This window comes from Ruditapes philippinarum, unplaced genomic scaffold (assembly GCF_026571515.1).
Source record: "Ruditapes philippinarum isolate M1 unplaced genomic scaffold, ASM2657151v2 ctg165_1_1_1_1, whole genome shotgun sequence".
NCBI classification, from domain to species: Eukaryota; Metazoa; Mollusca; class Bivalvia; order Venerida; family Veneridae; genus Ruditapes; species Ruditapes philippinarum.
In genome coordinates this window covers 438,729-459,727 of record NW_026859880.1, presented here as the reverse complement: position 1 = coordinate 459,727, position 20,999 = coordinate 438,729, and the positions used below count along the sequence as shown (strand labels likewise).

The 20,999-nt window shown below is 34.4% G+C and overlaps 2 protein-coding genes across 2 annotated transcripts; both read left to right on the top strand.

Moving 5' to 3' along the window:
• The first annotated feature begins 7,721 nt into the window (after positions 1–7,721).
• On the top strand, positions 7,722–10,218 carry LOC132758184 (uncharacterized). The gene is made up of 2 exons (XM_060749740.1): positions 7,722–8,457; positions 8,624–10,218. The coding sequence occupies exons 1-2, from the start codon at positions 8,117–8,119 to the stop codon at positions 9,972–9,974; spliced, it is 1,692 nt and encodes a 563-aa protein (XP_060605723.1). The 5' UTR covers positions 7,722–8,116; the 3' UTR covers positions 9,975–10,218.
• Positions 10,219–11,588: 1,370 nt separating this feature from the next.
• On the top strand, positions 11,589–15,927 carry LOC132758189 (uncharacterized). Its single transcript, XM_060749744.1, has 3 exons — positions 11,589–11,676; positions 13,967–14,307; positions 15,724–15,927. The coding sequence occupies exons 1-3, from the start codon at positions 11,589–11,591 to the stop codon at positions 15,790–15,792; spliced, it is 498 nt and encodes a 165-aa protein (XP_060605727.1). The 3' UTR covers positions 15,793–15,927.
• Positions 15,928–20,999: the final 5,072 nt, after the last annotated feature.

Below are 20,999 nucleotides of genomic sequence, written 5' to 3'. Positions count from 1 at the left end.
TACTATAGTAACAATAATGTATTATCATGTTAATGCTGAACGCAAACCTTTATCAATAGCTTTGGTGATTCCAAGTTTCTGTTACACCTAAAGTAATCAAGAAGGTCATCAGGGCCGGCAAAATCTAAGTTTGATTTACTTGTCTGTTTTTTCTGTATCATTTTTTTTACTTGTCCATATGATATTTATAAAGTATATTCTTGATAAAAATCATTTGTCCATACAGGCTGTGAGACAACCTTGTCAGTATGGACAATTAATATTGCTGCCCTAGCCCCCCTGATTGCTAACCTAAGAGATAACTGGCAATCCTGTTGTGTGTTCTAGTGAACACAATGGACAACTTTATGATGAAAAATGGAATAAAATTTTCCTTTGATATAAACAGTGTGACTACAAATCACAGAATGACTTATTTGAAAATATAGCAAATAAATTGGTAAGCAAGATTTTTCTTTGATCTAAGTCAGTGACCAAGATGAACAATACTTTATGGTTGGTTCATTAGGACCGAAACATAATAATGAGTTTTTTTGAGATGTTTAAAAGTTTTTCTTTTATTAACCAATTAGTGACATAATTCTTGAAACAATTACAAAATGTATGACATAATCTGTCTTGAGATATAAAAAAGAAAATCAACAAAGATCCCATCTGAACTATGACCTGGGTCTTGGTGACATACACCCAATTATCATTGTTTAACAGTATGTTGAGTACATGTATACCCATAACAAAACAGCACCCCTCTGCATTTTGTCATTTTGTTGTAAACAACTTAAAGCAGCATGCCTCCAGATTTTATTTAATTCTTACATAAACTTGATATGTCAAATTTTGTTCATAGCATATATTCAAAAATTTTGCCCGATTGTGAATACATTAGTATGTATACATTTCTAAAAAGCTTGTTATAATTTAAGTTTCATTTTTTAAAGATTCACTTCACTTTAAGAAGCCTTCATTCTTCTACAGGTTAAATATGTTATCTTTAGATAAATCATTTCATATAATTGTCAAATCAAAAGAATTAAGGTGGGAAATGAAAATTTGCAAAAGATAAAAGACATAAACATCAAAGAAATCCCTCGATACCTCAAATATACAGGTCTAGTCTCTTTATAAAATTTGTACAACAGACGATTTGTTTCAAGGTCTTCTATTTTTAGAAACAAACTTGTCACATTATAAATAGCTCTTGGGAGGCTGTTTTGAAGAAGACTTACAGTGATATGATGCATTTTTCAAGGAATTTATTTTGAAACAACACATAATTGTTTTTCAAACTCAAGGCCGTTTTATCTGGAGGAATGCCATTTTAAATGCCTTGGAAAGTTATAAATAGCCATGATTTTAAATATACATTCAAATATGTAAAAAATCTTTTACTTTTTCACAGAAAAAAAATCTTATCTTACCCTTTAAAAGGGTAAAAGCAGTGTATCATTTGTGAACAAAATAATTTACACTGTAATCATTGTGTGTAAGTTTTTAAATTAATTATCATACAAAACAAGAGCTGTCGGTAGGACAGCAACGCTCGACTATTCTTAGTGCTTGATAGTAAAAAAAATACTTGATACAGTTACCTCCTCCTGTTTACAGGTTGGGGTCATGATGGTGAACAAGTGTGCAAAGTTACAAAGCCATATGTCAATGGACTTTGAAAATATTTGAACTATTACAAAAACTTTAACGTAAATTATAAGTCGAAAAAGGGGCATAATTCTGTCAAAATGCTTGATAGAGTTACCTCCTCCTGTTTACAGGTTGGGTCATGATGGTGAACAAGTGTGCAAAGTTTCAAAGCCATATGTCAATGGACTTTGAAAATATTTGAACTATTACAAAAACTTTAACGTAAATTATAAGTCGAAAAAGGGGCATAATTCTGTCAAAATGCTTGATAGAGTTACCTCCTCCTGTTTACAGGTTGGGGTCATGATGTTGAACAAGTGTGCAAAGTTTCAAAGCCATATGTCAATGGACTTTGAAAATATTTGAACTATTACAAAAACTTTAACGTAAATTCTAAGTAGAAAAAGGGACATAATTCTGTCAAAATGCTTGATAGAGTTACCTCCTCCTGTCTACAGGTTGGGGTCATGATGGTGAACAAGTGTGCAAAGTTTCAAAGCCATATGTCTATGGACTTTGAAAATATTTGAACTATTACAAAAACTTTAACGTAAATTCTAAGTCGAAAAAGGGGCATAATTCTGTCAAAATGCTTGATAGAGTTACCTCCTCCTGTCTACAGGTTAGGGTAATGATGGTGAACAAGTGTGCAAAGTTTCAAAGCCATATGTCAATGGACTTTGAAAATATTTGAACTATTACAAAAACTTTAACATAAGTGGTTACGCCGACGCCGACGCCGACGCTCGGGTGACTGCAATAGCGCTACTTATTCTTATCGAATAGTCGAGCTAAAAACTTGAATAATATTATAGTATACATAAAGAAATATCATTTTATGAAGTTAAACACGCGAGTTTAAGTGTAAAATGCCAACTGTCTCAATTATGGAACATCTTTAACTAAATCACATGTAACCTGAACTGGTATTTTAAAGGAACTCCACTGAAGGCCAAAAGCCTGAAAACAAAAAGTTTGAATTTTTACACAGATAAGCTAGAAAAGCAGAAAAATATGCAAAAGAGTTTAGAAAGAAACTCAAAAGTAAATTGAAAATATTTTTTTGTGATAGTGTTAGTCTGATTTGAGTGAAAAGCGTTGCAACGCCTTTCAATTTTTGGTCATATTTCACAATTATAATAATTATTCTGGAAAAACGGAGTGAGAGAATGATCTGAAATGTTGCACACACCTTATTGTTCCAGACCTACATCAAATGAAACATTTATCTCGAAAAATTATTTTCAGTCCCGTCATGTTAAAAAACCTCATTGGAGTCCCTTTAAATACAGTCAGACATTTACATAACAACCAGTCTTTGAAATTGAAAACAAGAGTATCATTATCACCATCAGATGCTTTCTTATGTTTCTTTAAAAGAAAGCTTAAAACATGATATTACTGTAAGGAAACTATTTAATCTTCATGACCTTGACCTTCACCTTAATGACCTGAAACCACTACCAAGGGTAACGGTTTTATAAAAGTCACCAACACTCTTAATATTAAAGATACCAGTCAATAAATAATGTTGGTTTCAGCATGTGTAAGTAAGAGAAAGAAAAACAAACTACAATTTTATATATCAAAACCTTGTTTTAACGTGGTGTTGAGACCTTGGACCCCATTAACATGTACATGTTATATGAGAAAAGGTGTTACAGTCAGAAGGACAGAGTAGCAACTGTATTGTGCTCAATTAAAAATTTTGAGAAATAATCAAAGCAAATAAATTTTGCTCTTTTAATTGTTCAAATGTAAGTTTTGAATTAAGGCCATTCCTTAAATATTATCTGTTTTGTTCCTTATTGAATGCAGCCTTTAACCTCAGTTATCTATTGAAAATGGCCTTTTACCACAGGTTAGACTGTATCTGTGTAGTTTAAATGTACAACTAAGGTACATATTGTATATATAAATATAACAATGGCTAAGACAGTGGCCTTCATCAACAGCCTTGTGCTTTTAATTCTTCCTCGACAATCTGTTTGTACTGTGGGAACCCGCCCTCTAATGACACCACCTTCTTGTCTCGAACCACCCAGAGTTCTTCGCACACCATCTTTATAAGACGCTCGTCGTGAGATACCAGAATAACTCCTCCCTAAAATTGATGAAATCAAGTTACATAGCAGGTGCAATTATCAGATAATTCAAGCATTTCTTTGCCTAACTGAATACAATTTTTCACTTTCCAGATATTGATTAAAATAGAGGATATTAATTTTGTTTATTTTGAATGAATATGCTGTAAACAGTATCACACTGTATAGTGATGAAAATTGAAATATTTTCACAAGCATGAGTGAAAATGTGGATATTATCTCACTTGGATGTGTGATATATAGCATATTCATAATAATCCAACAAATTTTCTTTGTATTTTATATCTTTAAGTACCATAAGAGCAATATTCCACTGTTTTTATTAAAGTATGGAAAAAAGACATATATAAAGATGATGTCTTAAGTTTAGCACCTACACTAACCATGTGCAAACAACAGCAATTCAAGTTTGTTGTTATTATTGTTAGTAACAATTTTAGAGAAATAATTGATATTTTAAATGAGAAAATGCCATTAAGAACAAAATGCAATAATTATCTTTTATGTAAATTTACAAATTTACAGTATCATAAAAATTACATTGTATACCAAAATAAGTCTGGCAGTTATATTACCCAGACTGTGGATGATAATATTATACTGTGGGTGATATGAATTTTATCACACAGCTAAAATCTATTTTCTCACTGGTAAGCATAAAACTAGGATTGTGTCCATAGGACACGGTGCCCCCACACTCCACTGTTTTGTCAATCTTAAGACTCTAGGTCAAATATTTTTGGGCTATATGTGCCACAAGTTGAAAACTAAATATATTTTACTAAGTAAAGGGCAAAAATTTCACAAATACTGAATAAATCCACAAGTGAACCCCAAGGTGCATAAGTACACATGCTGACCAACATTCTTGTAAACATTCAGGCCTACATGTCAAAACTTTTAAAGCTTTGCATGAACAAGTTGAAAATTGCAAATTTATACTAACTCAAGAGCAATAATTGTAACAAAACTGGCAAAAAAATCCACATACAAAATGTAGGGTGTATTGCTTCACAGTTGTTAATCATTTTTCCTGTAAAGTTGGTTAATTCTAGCCCAAGTACTCAAATAACAAATAACACAACATAATGAAACAGGTTTTACCAAGTCAAGGGCAATCTACAAATGCTGGATAAATCCACAAGGGAAACCAAAGAAGCACAACTTCAAATGCTGACCAACATTCCTCTTAAGTTTCATGACTCTAGGTTAAATACATTTTGAGCTACGCACGACACAATTTGAATATTGCAAATTTTCACTAAGTCAAGGGCAATAACACTGACAAAACATATAAATTCACAAGGGAAACTAAGTCAAGGGCAATAACTTTGACAAAACATATAAAGTCACAAGCAAAACCCCAGGTTCACAACTTTACATGCTGATCAACATTCCTGTAAAGTTTCATGACCCTATGTCAAATACTTTTTGAGATACGTGTGACACAAGTTGAATATTGCAATTTTTTACTAAGTCAAGGACAATAACTTTACAAATACGTACTAAATAAAGCCACACTAAAAAATACCCAAGGTGCACAACTGCACATGCTGATCAACATTTTTGTAATATTTTTTTAGCTACGCTCGACACAAGTTGAAAATTTCAAATTTTTACTAAGTCAAGAGTAATAACTCTGACAAAACAGAACAAGAGGGCCATCATTGATGGCCCTGAAGTCGCTCACCTGTATATAGGCCCCTGGAGCGGGGCCAGTTTAAACCCCAGGGCTTTCATTTGAACTTACTTGGTAGACACCCATTAGAAGATATTTCATGCTTAACATCCAAGGTATAGCTGGTCAAGTTTTTTTCTTTACACATATAGTAAAAAAACAATGACACACCTGGGGCAGGGCCAGTTTTGACCCAAGGGCTTTTATTTGAACAATCTTTGTAGACACTTACTAGAAAATGTTTCATGCTTAATATCTAAACTCTAGTTATTCGGGTTTTTTCAAAGAAGACTTTTAATTTTTTGCTATACACGTATAAGGTAAATCAATGTCAGCCGGGGCGGTGCCAATTTTGACCCCAGGGCTTTTATTTGAACAAACTTTGTAGACACTCACTAGAAGATGCTTCGTGCTTAATATCTAAACTCTAGCTATTTGAGTTTTTTCAAAGAAGATTTTTTAAAGTTTTTGTATAACACATATAAGGAAAAGGAATGACCCCCTGGGGTGGGGCCAATTTTGACCGTAGGGCTTTTATTTGAACAAACTTGGTAGACATCCATTAGAACATGTTTCATGCCAAATATCTAAGCTCTAGCTCTTTGGGTTTTTAGAAGAAGATTTTTTAAGTTTTTACTATATGCCTATAGGGAAAATCAATGACCCCCTGGGGCGGTGCCAATTTTGACCACAGGGCTTTTATTTGAACAAACATGGTAGACACCCATAAGAAGATGTTTCATGGTAAATATCTTAGCTCTAGCTCTTTGGGTTCTTTAAAAGAAATTTTTTAAAAGTTTTTACTACATGTATATGCATATAGGTAAAATCAAAGACCCCCTGGGGTGGGGCCAATTTTGACCCCAGGGCTTTTATTTGAACAAACTTGGTAGACACTTTGTTTCATGCTAAATATCTTAGCTCTAACTCTTTTGGTTCTTTAAAAGAAGATTTTTTAAGTTTTTACTATATGCATATAGGGAAAATCAATGACCCCCTGGGGCGGGGCCAATTTTGACACCAGGGCTTTTATTTGAACAAAATTGGTAGACATCCATTAGAACATGTTTCATGCTAAATATCTTAGCTCTAGCACTTTGGGTTCTTTAAAGAAGATTTTTTAAGTTTTAACTATATGCATATAGGAAAAATCAATGACCCCCTGGGGCGGGGCCAATTTTGACCCCAGGGCTTTTATTTGAACAAACTTGGGAGACACCCATAAGAAGATGTTTCATGCTAAACATCTTAGCTCTAGCTATTTGGATTCTTTAAAAGAAATTTTTTAAAGTTTTTACTATATGCATATAGGGAAAATCAATGACTCCCTGGGGCGGGGCCAAATTTGACCCTAGGGCTTTTATTTGAACAAACTTGGTAGACATCCATTAGAACATGTTTCATGCCAAATATCTAAGCTCTAGCTCTTTGGGTTTTTTTAGAAGAAGATTTTTTAAGTTTTTACTATATGCATATAGGGAAAATCAATGACCCCCTGGGGCGGGGCCAATTTTGACCCCAGGGCTTTTCTTTGAACAAACTTGGTAGACACTTACTAGAAGATGTTTCATGCCAAATATCTAAGATCTAGCTCTTTGGGTTTTTTAGAAGAAGATGTTTAAAGTTTTTTCTTTTGGTTGCCATGGCAACCAGAGTTCTGCATGGAATTAAATTCTTTGAACATTTTTTAAAGGTGACCACCAAAGGAACATTCCTGTGAAGTTTGGATGAAATTGGCTTAGTGGTTTATGAGGAGATGTCATTTAAAGCAAAAGTTTACGGACGACGGACGGACGGACGGACGAAAAGCGATCACAAAAGCTCACCCTGTCACTTTGTGACAGGTGAGCTAATAAATCCACAAACGAAACAATAGGTGCACAACTTCACATGCTGATCAACATACCTGTACAGTTTCTTGACTCTAGGTCAAATACTTATTGAGTTAAGTGTGACACAATTAAGTTGAAAATTGTAAATTTTTACTAAGTTAAGGGCAATAACTCTAAAAATACTAAATATATTACAAAAATACCCAGGTGCACAACTACACATGCTGATCAACATTCCTGTAAAGTTTAATGACTAGGTCAAATACTTTTGAGGTATGTGCGACACAAAATGAGAATGGACGAAGAACAACGCCAAAACAATATCCCCCTCATATTTCATCAGCGGGGGATAACAACAAAGGACTAATATATACATGTATATGTACACCACTTGCTTTGCGAGTGAAGATAAAGTTACTTATCATTTATCAGTTAGATATTTTCTTCCATGTTGTAATGATTTAAATAGCCTAATGTTAAACCAGCCCTATGTAAACACTTTATTATTTATATGCCTTAAAGTTTGAATACGGATAAACTTTAGATAATGTTTCACCAGATAAAGTTAGACTTTGTGCAAAGAGGTATAAGGGCACCTTTGATAAGATAAACCCAAAGTAGGTCAAATCATTTAGATATTCTTTAGCAATAGGAGAGGATTTATATCAATGAAAAAAACTAAAATGTAGAAATTGATATTTTCCAGTTGTACAATGTAATAGATACTTAAGGCTTTCAGTTATCTTAATAATAAAGTACATCAATGTTTAAATTTGAAATAACTGTGAAAGAAATAGAAACAATTTTATCGATTTTACAATGTAAATTGATCAACTAACAAATGTAGTCGGGAAAAAGACAAAATGGCTACAGGTCGACAATTTGATACGAATATTCTTTCGGATGAAATATTTGACGTATTATGTTCAATGTGTAGAAATGAAGGCAAGAACACTGAAGGTGAAAAATACTGTGTAGATTGTCACGATTATTTCTGTGTTAGTTGTGTCAAAGTTCACAGTAAAGTGTCTGTATTAGCTGGTCACAAGGTATTGGATAAATCTCAAGTTAAGTCAGGAACCAGTAAAAGTCTGCCGAGGGCACCAGCAGAGAGATGTGACAGACACAGTCATAAACACATTGATATGTACTGTCAGAACCATGATAATGTTGGCTGTTCTACATGTATGGCAGTTGATCACAGGTAAACTATAGTATTTAAACAAAGATATTTTTTAAGTAAGTATATGGAATGTTTAGTAGGTACTTTACATAATATTCTTAGACTATCTTAAATATATAACACTAAATAATATATCATCTCCTCCGTCATCTCATAGCCTCATAAACTGTTTGAATTTATTTTTCAGATTATGTAAGGACACATTCTACATACCAGAATTTATCCAAAACAATACTTTCCAAGTTGAATCGAGAGACATTCAAACAAAACTTAAGGGAATAGCCAAGACCCTTGAAAAACAAGCTGATAGATTTAAACAGGATAAACAAAGGCTGTTAAAGATGAAAGCTGAAATACTGGCTGATATCAGAAAATTCCGTCAAGAAATCAATGACCATCTTGACAAGCTGGAGAAAAGTTCTATAGATGAGATAGAAAGTAAAGTCAAAGGTCTTGAAGACAAAATTGAAGACAGTTTAAAACAGCTACAAGCAAATAAGTCCAGGATTAGATCAGCTTATAATAAAGTAGCATCTACAAACACAAGTCATTCTGAAGTGTTTGTTTATGTGAAGATGGGAGAAGATGCTGCAAATGTTACCAATAAATACATGGAGCTTGTCAAAATAAAAAGTATAGTAGAAGACATGGAGTTTCAACCTGACAGAACAATTCTTACACAGTTAGAACAAAAGAAGACCATAGGCATACTATCAGAGAAATGTACAAAGACTGCTGACAATTTATTTCAGATTAAAGGAAATCAATCATATAATATAAAAGTTAAGTCGGATGAAAATGTTTGTTATATCAGGAGTGCCTGCTGTATGAAAGATGGTACAATAATTCTAACTGGTCGCAACAACAACAAGCTTAAATGTTTACACAGTTACAATTATACTGTCACAGACTACTGTGATATACCTGGAGGACCTTGGCAAGTGTGTATGATCAATAACACACAAATAGCAGTAACTATTCCATCAAAAAAAGAAGTTCATTTCATTTCTCTAAAAAGAAAAATGAAAACAACAAACCAGATTCACACTGATTTTGGACGTTATGGTCTTGCATATGCAAACAATAATTTATATATTTCAGATAATAAGACATCAGTATATATGTATACATTGTCAGGTAGGAAACTGAATCAGTTCAGTAAGGATCAATCAGGACATATGTTGTTCTGTAACATAAACAGTCTAGCTGTCAGTAAGGATGCTACTAGGATTTATGTTGCTGACAGGTATAATGGACTGATAGTATTGGATAACAATGGTCAGGTTATAACATCATTTAATGATGGACAATTTGAGGGGGCTAACTGTTGTTATATCACTGAAGCAGGTAGTGTGCTGGTATCTGGAAGACTCTCCAATAATGTTTTACAGTTTACATGTGATGGTGAGCTGATAGGAGAAGTTATAAAAGCTGATAGTGAAAAATGGGGAATTACATCAGTCTGTTGTAATCAACAAATGACAAAGATGTGTATTAGTAGATATCCAGATGACAACATTGAAGTGTTTGACATCTAATCAGTAAAACAAATGATTCACAAAAGAAAAATAAACATGTTTTTAAATATATGCCTTTCTCTCAAAATGTATGCAAAGGGTACTCAAAATGTATGCAAATGGTATAACATGTTTTATTTATTACAGGTGATAATTTCTTTTGGAATTCACATTTTTAAATGCATCTGGTTTAATTGTTATTTGTTATATTACAAAAAAAACTACTAAACTGTTTGAACAATATGAAACTAGAAATGTGTCCATAGGACACGGGTGCCCCCACACTCTACTGTTTTGTCAATCTTATAACTCTAGGTCTAATATTTTTGGAGCTACATGTGCTACAAGTTGACTAAGTAAAGGGCAATACCTTTACAGATACTGAATAAATCCGTAAGTGAACCCAAGGTGCATAAGTACACATGCTGACCAACATTCTTGTAATATTTCAGGCCTACAGGTCAAATACGTTTTGAGGTATGCATGAACAAGTTGAAAATTGCAAATTTATACTGACGTAAGTCAAGGGCAATAACTATAACAAAACTGAAAAAAATCCAAATGCAAAGTCCAGGTGCATAGCTTCACATGATGTTGATATTATTTTCCTGTAAAGTTGGGTTGATTCAAATCAAGGAACATAAACACAAAAAAAATTAACAGTTTTTACCAAAGTAAACGGGCATAACTCTACAGATTTGGGATAAATCCACAAAACCCAAGGTGCAATTTTAAACCCACCCATTTTTTCCTTGGTTATTTTTTTCAAATGGGGGGACTCCCCCAGGTTAAACATTTTGAGCTATACGCAGGACAACAAATTGAAAATTGCAAATTTCACTAAGTCAAGGGTTATAACTCTGACAAAACATATAAATTCACATCGAGACCCATTTGCACAACTTCACATGCGATCATCATTCCTTTTAAAGTTTCATGACACTATGTCACATTGATTCTGAGTAGCGCACGACACAAGTTGAAAATTGAAAATTTTTAGTAAGTCAAGAACAACAACTCTGCAAATACTAAATAAATCCACACGAAAATACACAGGTGCACAACTACACATGCTGATCAAATTCCCGTCAAATTTTTATGACCCAAAGTTAAAAATTTAAGTAAGCGGAAAAGGAAATGGATAACTCTAAAACAAAAAAATAAAAAGAAAAACCCCAGGTACACAATTTTACATGCGAGCAAAAATTTTCTGTAAGGTTTCAGGGACTCGGGAAAAATATTCTAAAAACGAAAATATTTGTTAAGTCAAGGGCAATTACACTAAAAATACTAAATAAATCCACACAAAATACCCAGGTGCATGATTACACATGCTGATTAACATTCCTGTAAAGTTTCATGACTCTTTGTCAAATACTTTTTGAGCTACGTGTGACACAAAAGAGGAGGCACAACAAATAAATTTAATATTTCAAACATTTGTTTCATTTCAAGTGATCAGCCTTGGCCACCAGAATAAAGCTAGAACAGCCTATATATCTGTGTAGTCAGACCACAGAGGCTCTATACTATTTGAGCTGATTTTTTTTGTCTATTTTTATATAAAAAATCCCGTAATCTTTTAACAAACTGTTACAAATTTTGATCCGGGCTTATTCATTGCACAAAATCAGCATGTTATTAGTATCAAGGACATATACTTCCAGCAAATTTCTTGAGAGCAAAGCCGAGTACTTCTATCGTCTCCATGTCAAAGTAATTGGTAGGTTCATTAAGGATGAAGAAATTTGGGCTGAAACAAACAAATATTATTTTATCTTCTTTTTTGTTCATTCTGTAGTACACATGCGGTCTCAACACCAGATTCTACTTATCATATGATTAGCTTTGATGATACAGTAAAAACCTCTACAGAGCAGCAACCCTCTTAACAGTTACAAGGCAGTTTGAAGGATCCGCAGTGAATATGAATGTGTACTTCTTGACGTTTTGCCAACTATGACCTTGATGTTGTGCCATGCATATCATTAGCACATAGTCAAACGATGGTGATTATTTATGCATAATGTTTGAAATCTTCCACAAAGTCAAAAAGTTATGGAGAACATATAACCTTGACCTTTTGGGAAGCAACCTGGATGTTGAGCTCTGCAGATTGTGATATGGTGGGGATCATTTTTGCCAAGTAATTTTAAAACCTTTAAATTGTTTATAAATTTTAGAGCGGTCATGAAAAAAAGATGATTTTACATTGGGCATTTGAGTGTGACCTGACCTTCAGGGTTGTGACTTGATTATTTGTGCTCTGCCAATGGTGTCATAATGGTGATCACTTATGCCGAGTTATCTTAAAAACATTGCAGCAGTTTAAATGTAATAGACAGACACGAAATGTAGACATTCTAACATTTGACATTTAGGTGTGACCTTGACCTTGGGGGTAGCAATTCATTTATTGCGCACTGCATATCGTCTCAGTATGGTGATCATTTGTGCCAAGTTTTTAAAAAAAAACTTTTTAGTGCTTTAAAAGTTATGGAGCGGATACGAAATGTAGGCTTTTAACACTTGACCTTTAAGTGTGACATTGACCTTCGTGGTAGCAACCCAATTATTGCGCTCTGCACATGTTCTTAAAATGGTGAGCAATTGTGCCTAGTTATTTTTTTAAAAAGTGCAGCAGTTTAAAAGTGACGGAGCGGACACGAAATGAAGACTTTTTAACATTTGACCTTAAAGTGTGACCTTGACCTTTTTGGCAGCAATCCAAATTTTGCGCTCTGTACGCCATCTCAGAATGGTGATCAGTTGTGCCAAGTTATTGAAAAAAATCAGTTGTTAAAAAGCTATTGAGAGAACACCAAATGTAGACTACATTATGTTTTTATTATGAGATGAAGACTTTTCAACATTTGACCTTCAAGTGTGACATTGACCTTGGGGATAGCAACCCAATTATTGCGCTCTGCACATTGTCTCATTACCATGACCATTTGTGGCAAGTTATTTAAGAATAAGTTCAGTGGTTTAAAATATATGGAACGGACACTAAATGTAGACTTTTTACTATGAAATTAAGACTTTTAACAGTTGACCTTTAAGTGTGACCTTGATCTTGGGGGTTGTGTTCTGCCCATCGTCGCATTATAGTGATCACATGTGCCAAGGTATTTCACAAAATTTTCAGCGGTTAAAAAGTTATGGATCGCGGACACGAAAGTGTTTCGGACGGACGGACGGAAGTTCTAATGGGACAGTAATTATTTGGCTACTCTATTGTTCTCTCTATTGTTCTTTTAAGCCACACAAAAGAAAATAGCAACATAAAAGCATTACGGAATGAATGACATCAAAGAGAAAGAACAGTTACCTATTGTCCCTCTAGCCACATTATTACTTTCCCGTGAGAGCGGACGGGCAGACGGCCGTACTTACGAAAAGGTGCTTATGTGACTTTTCCTTTGATCTTTTTAGCCATTTTTAGTCACACAAGGCTTAATAAGACACACAAGTAAAAACAGAATAAATAGGATCAAAAAGAAGTTACTGTTACCCATTATAATTTTTTAAAACAATGGCTCAAAATACCTATTTAATGGTTAAGTTCTTTAGATATTAAACAGCAGATTGCCAACAACAGAAACAATATAAGAATATAAACATGCAGTATCTTTGGCACATTGCAAACTGAGTAATCAGCGTCTTGTTCTGACTATATTTGACACAGGAACCCTATATTCTGTAAAATACAAATGAGCCGCGTCACGACAAAACCAACATAATGGGTTTGCGACCAGCATGGATCCAGATCAGCCTGCGCGTCCGCGCAGTCTGATCAGGATCCATTCTGTTCGCTTTCCAACTCTATTACGATCCTGATCAGACTGCGCGGATGCGCAGGCTGGTCTGGATCCATGCTGGTCGCAAACGCACTATGTTGGTTTTGTCATGACACGGCTCAAATTTAATAACCCCAAACGCCATTATAAATATGGTATGTGTGCATGAGACTGTACTTTCGTTATTTATTGTTTCCTTTTTTCTGTTAACAGGTGAAAATTCTATCAAAAAGGAAGAATCTTGTACATCAAAAACTCCACGAAAACATCACGCAAAATCGAAAAGAAAACCGGAAATAAAATCTAGTTCTAGTCAAGGCGAGATTGAAAACATGCAGATTTACAGGACCGACCAACCGGAAGATAAAGATGTCTTCCTACCGCGTCTTACTGGTTCCTCAAGTCGAGCTTCGCCTGACAACAAATCACAAGATGGAAGCGCGCAACAGCTTCGACTTCCGGAAATTCGAATAGTTCAGAACAATTATTCACGAATGGCTCTAAATAGAAGTATTACTGACCTCTTAGACCCGGAAATGGAAATATTAAACAAAGTATCATTTGTGAATTATATATTTCCTCTCATAAATAAATTGTTGATTTTCAAAGTTAATTCGCTGTGTTTACCATGTCTAGTGATTTATACGTGTTAAATGTTACTGGCATTGTAAATGGACAAAAATCCTCGATCCAGAACTAGGTACTTGGTTTCGGGACGAAGACCCATCTAGCTATAATCAGTAACTGTCGAAATTATCTGAATGTAACGATTTGTTTTACGCTAAGTTCTTTTTTTAAAAAATACCCACCGTTTTGACTTGTTACTAATAATGTTTAACTATAGTTAAAGTTAAAAAAAAACAAGAAAGAAAAAAAACACCATACGAACATGTTTAAAATTGTTACATTTGGATAAATTTGCAACAACTAAATTGTTGATTATAAATTGAATACATTTTGTGTATTTTAAAAGTTATTTCGCTGAGTTTACCATGTCTAGTAATTTACACGTGTTTAATGTTACTGGCATTGTCAAGGGACAAAAATCCTCGATCCAAAACCAGAACTAGGTACTTGGTTTCGGGACGAAGATCCTTCTAGCTTTAATCATTAACTGTCGAAATTATCTGAATGTAACGATTTGTTTAACGTTAAGTTCTTTTTTTAAAATACCCATCAAAACAAAAACAACACCAAACGAACATGTTTAAAATCGTTACATTTGGATAAATTTGACAGCTACAGAAACCCCGAAACCAAGTAGCTATGAGCAATACAATATTTTCACCAAGGTCTTTCTTATTTTATGGACAAGTTACCAAATATTTTCGTTTGGCTTAGACACTTTAATCTGAAACTACTTGCTGTACTCTAATTGAAATTTAGCAAGGAATTTTATCTCAAAATATATGCAAATTGATTTCATTTTAGATAACGGCTGATTAGTTTAACTTTTAAACATTCAACCATAATTCTATGCATATTATGTACAAGCAGAGTACAAGCTGGTGATTTGTATATTTTCAAGTTTCTTTTATTATTTCCCTCCTCCACTGAGACCAAAAAGCCTAAAAACATACAATGTGAATTCTTACATAAATCATGTGAGGCAAAGGATAATGAAAAAATATGCAAAAAATCAACTGAAATCGATTTTTTTGTGCAATTTAAGTCCGATTTGAAAAATAAGTGTTGCAACATTTTTCATTTTTTGGGGGGTTATTTTGCTCAATAAAAATGATAATTGTGGAAAAACGGTAGGAGGGAATGATCTGAAAACTTCCCCTTAAGTTATTGGTCCTCACCTTCATCAAATGATACACAAATCTCGAGAAAATATTTCTAATGCCGTCATGTGAAAAAAGCCTCCGTGAAGTCCCTTTAATGTCTAATAAGTTTCTGTAATTTACATTATATTATCCAGAAACAATGTCTTTATAGACTTATATGCGTTTTTTTTACATTTTCAGATCAAGTACGGACCGAGAAAGAAGAAAAAGAAACGTCACAATAAGACGGCGTGTCAATCTGATGTATAAAACTTCAATCGCAACTTGTCGGCCCTTTCCGTCGGTCTTCGGATTGTTATTATCAATAATAGCCGAGGATCTTCCAATTGTAATAACTTTACATGCCACAATCGAAAAATAAATGATTGCCAGTCATTTTAGAAAAAAAAACTTTAACAAGTACGTTTTGAAGAACGTACAGTTAAACAATTCTATTTGCGCTTGTCATTTTGTGTTCAATATTTTTATTTATCAACAAAACAGGCGTTTACAAATGAATATTCATTAATGTTTGACTGAAATATCGTTTGACTGTCACGAGAAAACGCGCGTGATCTTGTTTTATATCGTTCATGTTGACGTTCTTGGTATAGTGTTAGTTTGTGGTCACGTGTAGTCAAATGATACGTAAGCATGTGCCTTGACAATTACATAGAATACATTTTGTTCACAGTTTATATATATGTATTGTGTTTTTGAATATATGGAGTGTAAGACTTATTGGTTATGTTTGTCTAATCATTTATCATATCAGTAGAATTGTCACCCTATCGGGAGTATGCACAAAAGGATTATTTAGACTTTGGTGCGTTTTCCCGCTTCTTTTGTTACGTTTTATATAACGTCGATTTTAATTGGATAACAACGATGCTTATATCATTATATACAATGATGCTGTCGATTTATGACGTTATGATATTTTATCTTTAATAAAGGAATTGTGTTGCGCAATTAATTTGTGATATTTTTTTACTGGTCCTGATATTTTTACTGGTCTATATTGTCATATACATGTATGAACAAACGGTTGTTTGCAGAATTACCCTCGCCTTGAGGCTCAGTTTAAATGTGTGTGTATTTGAGTTTATTTATACTTGAAAGATACAGAAAGACTTTCCAATTCCAGAATTTTCTCCTGGTTCTCTACCGCCCGTACTTGCGACCTCGATCTCGTCCGATAGACTGTTTAGTTATTTTAGTTTTCCAGCCCGGGAATCGAACCGACAATGTTGAGATTATAAAACTCACGCTCTATGCGGACTGGCAATTTCAGTTGATATTTAAGTTTAAAATCGTTTATATCGGATAATATAACCTGCAAAATCATTTATAACCAATACTACTTATCCTCGAGGGCTTTTAGACTAAGCTACTATATTGATGATCGAATTTTAAATTACCTAAATATTCGATGCACTGAAACACTGTATTGCACAATTGCGATTCTCCAGATATTGTAGACATGAAATGCTTCGCGGCACCTTCTCCAAATCCCTCCCGAGGCGTGCACGTCGCGGAGAAGGCACACGGCAGGTCAAGGTCAAATGATCTCAAATTCCAGAGGTGATTGGTTGACCTGTCGTGACTAACCCGAGAGGGTGGCGCTAGCAATTACGAGCCGTTTTTGTTAGATGATGCCGTCTGAAAAGTGATGGTTGCTCCTTCAACCACCATGCAACGAGCGAAGAACAGTCTGCATGGAAAGTCTCCGCTCTACGGACTCTACGATCGGACCTGCAAGTGCGCATATAATCTGGCCCATAATTTTGGTAATTCCGGCGGCGAGTATAATAAACCTATCGGCAGATAAAAATGCCAATGCATGCTATAGTTACAGTCACGATTAGGTGTGTCGCAGATGAATATCCACTTACTGAAGTTACAGCTGTAATATGCAAATGGCGTTATGTCTTGAAAAGGCAGAGAATTATGCGCTGCTAAACTTAAGATACATATGGTATTGTAAGCATGTAACTGACAGACACAACAGATCAAGCACACATGCATGAATATAGAAAAATGAATTTCTTCATCTTAATTGCTCTGTTTATAGTGCAATTTGGTCGTACTGAATCATCACATTTTGTATTGTATCTGCGTGTTGCTAAAAAGCTTTTTCGATGCACATACCGAATTAATTACTTTTCTTCCTTGAGAAAATATTATAAATGATAGTTTAACGTCTCAATTCCGACTAAAAGGGCGCAAAGAATAGAGGAATTGATAAAAGATTGACCTTGATTTTCTGTCAGAATGTTAGCCACTTTCATGGTATTTCTGCCATCGACGGCAGCATTTAAAATAAGTATCTGCCTACAAGTTCAACGGTAGCATTTTTTCTTCGACCGGACCAAATTGAACGTCTGTAAAACTTTCAAGAAAAGACTCACGGGGTAGATATTTGGCTTGCGTGACCCCAATGGATGAACGTCTATATTAATAACACGAAATCCTGCCATTTAGTTAAAACTTGAGATATTTTGAACAAAAAAACATACATTTTCACGGATTTTTCCGAAAATGTCACTTTTATCCTGCTCAAAATAGTCTAAAAACAGAAAAAAACTAGTGTCCAAAATTACCTAATAGTATCTCCAGTTTCATAGCAATGAAATGGGCAGTATTTGAATATAATAATACCAACCAAATTTATAACCTACCTGTACCGAGCGGTAAATTTTTAGCTATCTGCCATCACTGCAGTGATCTGCCATCACTGCCGCCGGTAATACGGTGTGGTATGATAAGTTTGAAAGAAAATTTTCGGAAACAGACTCGTGTGTGGAAACCCTTATGACAGCTCAATGTCGCAAGTAGCATCTATAAATAACTCAAAATAAATCACTAAACACCAAAAAGGTGCCATCAAAGTGTCAGAAAGTCTTAGAATTTAACTAAGTTGCCGCTCCAAAGTCAAAAACTGCCAAGCACCTTTAAAAGACTTTTTGGCAAGATGTCATTCGTTATTGACTTTCAACAAGTGTTTGATATTACTTCACTGACATGACGGGACTGTGAATATTTTTCGAGATTTATGTACCATTTGATATTGGTCTAGACCTGGGACGTAACATTTTAAGTCCCAGGTCTAGACCAGTAACTTGTGTGCTTTTCAGGTCATTCCCTCGACGAGTTTCCCAGTTGTTAAATTGAAATTCGTTGCAACACTTCACTCAAATTAGGCTGAAAAGAGCGCAAAATCACGATTTCATACCATTTTTTTCCCCAATCTATTTCTGAGAATATATTTCTTAATAATAGTTTGTATATATCTGTTTTAAGTAATGTAAGAAATTTAAATTTTATGTTTTTAGGCTTTTGAGCCTTTAAGGTCTTCAGCCTGCCTATTTTATACTAATGTCGCAACAGATAAAAGAACAGATTGTTAAGAGCGAGAACTAGGCCTAATGTTTCACATATATCTATCTAATAGACTATGTACATCTGGTTCCGAAAATTTTCCTCCCAATGGTGCACTGGAAGTCACGACGAGAATTTCTTCAGCCACGGTGAATAAATCTACCTCAATTACATAAACTACGGAAGAAATATAGAGGAAAAAAATACAAGTTAGAACGAAAAGTACGTGTCGGTAATTAATGAACTCATCCGCAGTGACCCCCCTTCAGGCCCGTCGTCACGATGTTGTGATTGGTGCGGCCAATTTGGTAGATTTAAGGCAGAATCTAGGGGGGTACGGGGGCATGCTCCCCCGAAAAAAATTTTATTCTAGGATGCTCTCAGGGGCGTTTTCCCATATATTTGGCACATTTTACAGCCTGTCGCTAGAACATGTTATAGTAAAATGTCAAAGATTTAAGTGCGTCGTAAGTTTTAAGGATGAAATTTAAGGTTTGAATAACGGACGTGAACAGGTGAATATAAAAGATGAGTACATGTAATTGATATTTGGCGAATGAAAAATAAACATTCTAACACTATCGGAATTTTTTTCTTCATAAACAAAGGAATTTAAGGGCCCGAAGCGTGCATTATTTTCTACAACAATGCACTCGCCGTTCTTATTATCTCCCGGTGTGAATTTTCACATTTTATTCTTCTGAGCTCCGAGAATTCCTTTTCACTGGTAGCATTAGCAGCAGGCATACTAAAAAATTCTGTAACAACACAACGACCTCAGTTCTAGCACGGATTGTTTTGACACAAATTTCAAAGCGTCAGGTAGAAGTAACAGTTTACTATTTTCTGATTTGTCAAAATGTTAACGTAGTCAGCTGGTAAGCTATTACCTCTAAGAGAATGTCCGGGTTAATATCGTTGCCATATAAATCACAAACAACAACCAAGTTTTTTTTTCTATGTGAACGGTCTTCAAAAGGTTGTGCGGCCTAAATAAAAATAAATCCTCACGTTCTGAAGTACGCATATTTCGGGTTGGTTCAAAAATCTCTTTAACACTGGCCATGCAAGATCGATTTGCTTTCAAAATACTTAGGGCCGGAACACATCCTGCACTGTAATTATGTATAGGTAATTGAAAGAGTTATTTACTGAATTTATTTTAGGAGTTTGAATATAAATATATTATGCCGAAGGCCTCTGGCGAGATTAATATTTTATTCAACGAGTTCAATAAAATTCAGTAATGAACTTCACGAATTCAATATTCTGTTTATTACATACCAAAAATAAGTACCTTTTGAAGTGAAAAAAACCATTTTTCCATTGACGCCCATTTAGAAAAACGCTAAACAATTAGTGTGTATAACGCAAATGACGTTCAACAATATATGCACGGCCGTGCAATACCATTTTCACGGAGTCGCAAAAACGGCACGGGTATGTGATAAAAAAAATATGACTTTTGAACGGTTGCCGTGTACAATTCAATAATAATATTTATCAAAAGTTTCTCGGAGAATTTCAGGCATTACTTAGTTCAAGATATTCATAATGCACACATATATATATATATATGTTTAACTATACCTGGTCAATTAAAGTGTCCCCATTGTTTTTCTTCGCGTCATGTTTTGTATGTTACCGCGTATATAAGGGCCAGGTAAGTGTCAAATGCTAATCAGCGATGCGTGTTTTTTTATTTTCGTTTTTTTTATTTTTTTTTTTTTTTTTTAAAACCTCTTTTTTGGCCAAAAGTATTGGTCCGGCCAATGGCCGCGGAACCGGCCGGACCATCGACGACGGCCTTGCCCTTTGACTACAATAACTGCGATGATTTTGACAATTTTTAATGACGGTACAGTTGTCTCCCTTTTTTCATTACTCCATTACATCTACATCTACACGGTACAATGATTACAATCCAACCATCGATTTCCGATTATGTCTAAATAGCTTAGTAAATAAAGAAATATCGATACAGTACAGTTGTCTACATAGATTATGAAAGTCCATTGTTAAACGATCGCAAGGATTCTATTTTAAATACAACTAAGAAAGGTATTTATGATCGTTTAACTTCATTTTACTTGTAT